Source organism: Galeopterus variegatus, unplaced genomic scaffold (genome assembly GCF_000696425.1).
Source record: "Galeopterus variegatus unplaced genomic scaffold, G_variegatus-3.0.2 Scaffold679, whole genome shotgun sequence".
Taxonomy (NCBI): Eukaryota; Metazoa; Chordata; class Mammalia; order Dermoptera; family Cynocephalidae; genus Galeopterus; species Galeopterus variegatus.
Window position 1 is genome coordinate 458,956 of NW_007726790.1, and position 6,722 is coordinate 465,677.

The 6,722-nt window shown below is 45.8% G+C and overlaps 1 protein-coding gene across 1 annotated transcript; it reads right to left on the reverse strand.

The window, feature by feature from the left end:
* Positions 1 to 2,603: 2,603 nt before the first annotated feature.
* LOC103589364 (putative uncharacterized protein C3orf53) lies at positions 2,604 to 3,770 on the reverse strand. Its single transcript, XM_008571318.1, is given in 4 exon segments — positions 2,604 to 2,639; positions 2,641 to 2,708; positions 3,223 to 3,358; positions 3,360 to 3,770. Coding segments are annotated over 4 exon segments (651 nt in total).
* Between the last annotated feature and the right edge of the window lie 2,952 nt (positions 3,771 to 6,722).

The window sequence follows — 6,722 nt, forward strand, 5'->3', positions numbered from 1 at the left end:
AACTTTTTATTATGCTGTTGGGAAAAAATAGGAAAATGGTCAGGGCCCCTCAGATGTTCAGAATCTTGCGAGCATTTGCTGTAAATATCCTCAGGAGTTCTTTGTTACTACTTAATGTAAGTTGTGTATGGGCACCCAGGTGTCCAGGGTTGAGGACTTAAGTATGAAAGACTAACAGCTCTGATCCACAGTGCTTCTCAACACTCTCAGAGAAGCCACTTAGGGCAGTTGCTCCTGGATCTGAATAAAACCCGTTCATTTTTCTATACCCACGGCTCCCAGAACCTTTTTTTTTTTTTCTGTTACCTAGCTCACAGACCTGCGCGTGTGGAGGGTTTGTGACCCAGTCTGTGCAACAGACTCGAGGGGTCTGTAAGCCCCAGCTGTATATATGCCGACAACTAAAGTCCTGGGGGATGGACGGGGGGAGAGGGGAGTAGACAATACCTTGAGAAAAAGTGTTGGTAAATTGTGTCTTCCTAGTAAGTCTTTCTAGGTAGAATTTTAAAGGAATCGTGAGTGCCAAAGATAGAGGTAATGTAGAAAGCCCAACCTTGTGATGCGTTAGAGCAGTGCTTAAACTTGAATGTGGTAGAAATCACTTGGAGATCTTGTTAAATGAAGATTCTAATTCAGTAGGTCTAGTGTGGGGCCCGAGACTTTGCATTTCTAATAATCTACCAGGTGTTGGGATGCTTTGGTTCCATGGACCACACTCTGAGCAAGGGGTTAGACTGACTATTCCAGGACACCTTTTTGTAAACTTATCTCAGTGACTCAAAAAATCAAGTGGTTCTGGTATAAACAGAAGAGTGGTTTTGTTAAAAGTGCTGATTTGCTAATTTTGAATCATCTGAGAGAAAGACATCGAAAGGTCAAAATTATTCATAGGCCTATCATTAACGGAAAGTTAATTGGGAAATGAGTCATTTAAGGCAACTGCAAAATAGTAACACAAATACCTCAAATGACTAGTAGGGCAAAATTTTCAAAATGTTGCAAGCTGTCTGCATGCTTGAAGTAGCAATTTACATGCATAATTAGGTGCAATCAACAGTTTTGAAATGTAATATATTTTCCGAGTCCATATTTACTTATGACAGATGCTAAAAAAAAAAAATCTGTGTCCCCAAAACATAGAGGGGGCAGAAGAAAGGAATAATATTTGCATCTAACAATAGGAATCCTTAAAAGCACATGCCTAAATTTAGAACATTTAGTTGAAGTATTTTATCTTTATTTTGATTTAATCTTCATTCAAGCCTTGAAAGAAGTTCACAAACACATTTTGGAAGTAACAAGCATGGAAGAATAATAACTTACCAGTCAGCGGTTCCAGCTCTTGTCTGAACTGACGTGTGATTTTCATTTCTACATTGTAGAAGGAAAATCTGCACAAAACCATTGATTTGCTTTCTGTACTCAGGAGGGGCTTCATTTTCTGAAGATACCAAATATCTTTTAGGAAACTTAAGTAAAGATTAACTAAACTGGTAGCTTCTTTGTAAATCAAGGTCTTCAGATGAATGCTCAAGGTGACTTTATCTTACTGCTCTCAGTATAACAGACAATGTTTATTGGGTGCTTACTATGTACTAAGGTACTCTGCTAAGCACGTTACACAGATAATCTAATTTACCATTATAAAAATCCTGTAAGAATTTTTGGTTTATTACCATGTACTGGGGAGGAAATGGAAAGTTGCGTCTTGAAAGGCACATAGCTCTGTATTTATTTTCTCTGCTGCTACATTAATACATACAAGGTTATAATATTTAAAACTATAGTGAATCTCAGACTAAATAAAGCTCACTTTATTTTTAACACGTTCCCAAGTTAGAAAATGAATTTAAAACCTAGTTTTTAGAAATTTTGAAGAAAAAGAGAATGGCCGATTCAGTCCTCACACATTTTTCTTTCCAAAAGCATGTCCACACAGCATTATCCAGATTGGCTGTCTACACTGATTAAAGTGGCAATTCATTTCTGTCATTCTTACACACTGAGTTAGAGATTAAGAGATTGCACTGATGGGTAAAACCTAATCATGTGTTCTTGTGTAACTGCATCTATTGGGACAGTGTCTCGATATGTAAAAGCTGTGTTCAATGCAAAGCAGACATGAGATGAAAAATGCAATTTTGCAGTTTCATTAGGCAAGTGCTATCTGTGATCCATTATATGTGAGGGGGAAAAAAGCCACCCTCTGCTAAGAAATGCGTGAATAGTTCATTTATCTGCTGATCCTTTTGGGGGCATTATGGAACTCAAAGCCCAGAACAATGGGCCTACTTAATATTAAACAGGTTCTTAATTACCCGTTATCTTTCTCCATAGCTGCTCAAAGGTCCCTCCTGGACTTGCAGAGTTGCAGTAGCCATGAAGTAGCTGTGAAGTTGTAAGCTACTCCCCAGGACCAAGTGGTGTTAAATTTAGAAGTCATCCTGATCACCTGACTGTGAGCCCCAATTTAAGCATTTCCAACTCTACCCTTGCCATCTCTATATTTATAGACGCAGCTTACCGCTTGCCCTTGGGGTCACCACCGGAGCCTCCTGAAGACCTGCCCTGCTGAGGACGCCCTCCCAGCACAGAACTCGCCACTAGGGAGACACGGCGCCCAGCTGGCGCCCACCCCGGGGCACATTGCAGTAAATGCCTGGCAGCGACTTCTCGCTTCTCCCTCCTCCTCCCCCATCGACCCTCTGCTGCCGACCTTTACGCCAAACTCCTGCGCGCCGCGAGACTCGCGTCCTCGCCGTCCCCGCGATCCCAGCCATCCCCGAGATCCCCGCGGGGCCCCACCTCTTCCCAGTTTTAACCCGCGATCGGGCCGGAGGCAAGGGTAGGTCGGTTTCCTGCCCGAGATTCGCCACTGGCTTCCTCTAGTCTACTCCAGTTCTTCAGTGCAGGGCTGTGCAGCGCGGAGCAGTCGGAGAGCGGAGCTCTGGGCACACACGCCCGGCACTGACGGGCTGACCCCGGAGACGCGCCCGGCCGCACGAGGGAGGGGGCCCAGGGCCAGCGCCGAGGTGGGGATCACCTGGGGCCGGAGGTGGGCGCACCAGCCACCAGCCCTCCGCATGCTCCTTCTAGTCTTCGCCGTCGCCACCTAGCACAGAAAACCCTCCTTTCCTTGGCTGCCGTGCGCTGGGGAGCGGGCGAGGCTGCGGGTCGGCGCGCGGTCAGCGGGCGGGTAGGGAGATTTCACTTGCACCTGACATTCCCTATTCTCGCCAGTTTCGCCGGGCAGATCCTGGCGATCTGGTTTGTTCTTCCAGTAACTTTGTTCAGAAGGTTGGAAGGGAGGGGAAACGCTGAGGGGCCCCAGGAGACGCTGGAAAGCTGCGACGATCCGGAGGCCGGGCTGGAGAGCAAGTCCCCGAGCGGCCGCGGGGCTGGGCGCGCAGCGGGGAGGCGCCGCCGCCGCCGCCGCCGCCCGGATGCGCTCTGCTTAGCGGGACTGCCGGGGGCGCCTGAAGGCCACCACTCCAAGGACACGCGGCCACCCGCTCTTCGCGCTACCCGGCCCAGACGCCGCCAGTGCCGGAGCCGAGCAGGCGAGCGGAGCTGCGGGGAGCGCGGGCCAAGGGTGGCAGGAGGGAGGGCGCGCGGGAGGCGGCCCCTCCTCGGCGAGCCATGCGTGCCACGGGCAGCTGAGGAGCCACCGGGCGCTGCTGCCAAGTCTCCGCTCCGCTTTTGTCTTGCCCTCCAGTGAATGGGAAGATGGAGATGGATGTTGAGGGAGTTTCTCCGCGTCCGGAGCCCATCCCCCGCTCCCAGGGGGCCGGCGGAGCCTGCCAGGCGCCGCCACAGCCGCCCCAGCCCCAGCCCCAGCCCCAGCCGCAGCAGCAGCAGCTGGCTCAGGATGAACTGCCCGGAGAGAGTGCAGGCGCTGAGGACAGCGACGATCCCGAGACGAGACCCAACGGCGAGAAGGGAGAGAGCAAGGTAGGTCCACAGTGTTGGCGCTGTGACACCGTTTGAACAAAACCAAGGAGCTCGAGTAGTGGCTGTCACTTTAACCCCTCAGCTCCTCCAACCCCCTTGCCTCGTTTGTGTGGGGGCGGGGGCGGCAGATGTGGAGAAGGCGTGGGTTTTACGGGAATCCATGGGCGACAGTGACTTTCCGAACTGGAAGGCTTGTAGAAGTCTGTCCTGGCTTCCGTGTTCAGCGGCGTGTGCAGAGAAAAGTCTTCTGGTACATGCAGTGTGTTGCTTAGGGCAGAGCACAGCGCCTCAGGGGAGCAGTCTTAGACCTTTGCTTGCCCTCACAGTGTAACCAAGGCTTATTTGGATGATACAGGTCTAATGGAAACATGTCTTCAGGAGCTGCCAAGTGGCTTCTGAGACTCCTAGGAGGGAGGTGACATCAACCTAAAGATGATAACAATGGGAGCAAAGTTTGGCTCATTTGCAGATTGGAGAGCACTGCTTAACCCAGCTCTAAACTGAAGGTGCTCCTCCTCACCTGGCATGCTCCTACCTAGGAGGGCAAGGACCAAGTGCCTGGCAGCAGAGGAGCCCTGCAAATCTTTTGCAGCCCTGCTGTGTCATTGTAGACCAGGGCATAACTGCTACTTACTGTGACGAGAGGAGTTCTTCAGGTAATTGGATTCTAGTAAGAAATGGCTCAGATGTGATTCTCTGGAGCTGATGTTTCTTCTGCTGAGAAAATTGTAAAGTAGAGGAAATGGCATAGAAAACAATGCCTTGGTAATGTTAGTAGAGTGTATTTATTACAGCTTTGTCTGTGGGTGCAGTCTTTCTCTGTACACACTTGGAATTTAGTTTTGTGGAAGCTAGTGTCTAGTTGTATCTGTATAAAGTGTACACCTGTATTAGTTAATACATTTTGAAACTGGCCGCTAATATTAGGGAAAAGTTCAGCAAATCAGAATATTAGAACCAAAGAAGAGTCAGACAATCTACTCTCTCACTTTCGCTCACTTAAGGAAGTGCACAGGAAAGTAGGCACTTCTGCTGGTTAGAAATGTATTTCATCTCCTGAAGTGCTCCTCCTTGGAGATTGCCCTGGTTTCTGTTCGATCTTTCCTAAGATACTCGTGGATTAAACAAATACCCCAAACACGTCGAGATCACATTGAATATTGCTGTTCTGTGTTTGGAGACAGGCACTTAACAAGTTCAGACTTGCAAATGTTCAAAATTATTTCGCGTTTTGAAAACTGAGCTAAGATTCAAGATTGTTTTTTCTCTACCAAAATCAATATTGTTATTTAAATGGCAGTCTACCAAGAAACTGGAATATGAACACACCCTAGACAAGACTGGGGTGTCTTACAAATGCATACAAGATTTACATTGTGAAAACTATGATGAATTTTAATACTCTGATATCCTCGGCTTTCCACTCCCTCTTGATTTCATGAATATTTAATTCTGTCATGACTGCATATTTACTACTTTAAATGACTGCGCTCAGTTTTATGAAATAACCATAACCGAGCATCATATAACCTAATTGAACTTTGTCTCTTTTGCAAAGTGGATGTGGGGAATAATTAAAATATACAGCCAGTGCTGCCATTTCCATATTGTTGGTTCATATGCCCTGAGCATGAGAAATTCCTGCCATCAGCAAAAATCTGTGCTTATTTGTTTCCCTTTGATGCACTATGCAGACTGTCTAATGTACTACTGGTTGTGAGAAATAAGGAAGGCAATGCACTAGAAATATTACAGCAGGTGAAGAGAGGACTGAAAGCGAGTTGATTACATTTAGTTAATTAGCATGTTCAGATAATTGAGTATTCCAATGATATGCAGACTGTCTAATGTACTACTGGTTGTGAGAAATAAGGAAGGCAATGCACTAGAAATATTACAGCAGGTGAAGAGAGGGCTGAAAGCGAGTTGATTACATTTAGTTAATTAGCATGTTCAGATAATTGAGTATTCCAATGATGTGATTTCCTTCATGTTTGTCTGCAGTTTCTTGAGGTGGAAACAAAATACTACTTTTTTCCTTCCAGGTGTTTGCCTTAAATTATGTTTTATCTTTCTCTTAACCCAGAAATCAGCTGTGTTAACCCTTTGTTTGTCTCTGATACTCTCCAACTGGTTCTTCTAAGAGTTTGAGGATGGTTGCTGTGTTTTACACTTTAATAACTGGTTTTCTCTTTGATAGATACTAAGGCAAGTTCTAAATTGATTTTTCTTAGCAAATCCTGGTTTCATTAGTGGGAAGGCCTTTGTGTGTATGGCCAAATTATTCTACTAAAATATAAATGGAAGACAAACAGGGTTAAAGTGGATGGTGGTTTTACCAAGCTGTTTGGGGTGAGGTGGGGAGTTTCTCAGAGGAGGGTTTAACGACAGTAACGTTCAGATATAATGTATTGGACTACTATATTTTCTTCTTTCTTCTGAAAATAATAAATGAATTTTGAAAACTGAATGGTTTATCTTAAAATCTATCCTTAAGGGTAGATTAAATAGGGTACTGTAAATAGGATATGAATGGATAAGCCCCTCGAAAATAAAGTGTTGGAGGGGTAATAGCGTTTTTTCAGATTCTCATTTGGGGCCATGATTTATTCTCTCATGAACTTACCTCAGTTGTCTTAATGGAAAAGAAATCGGAGCTTAGTGCCAGATCAACTTGTCTCCTAAATTGCAAGTTCATGGTCATACATCCTCAGAAAGTCTCTGAAATAGGAAGGGAGGTTAGAAAACTCGATCAGTGAAGATTTTTTTTT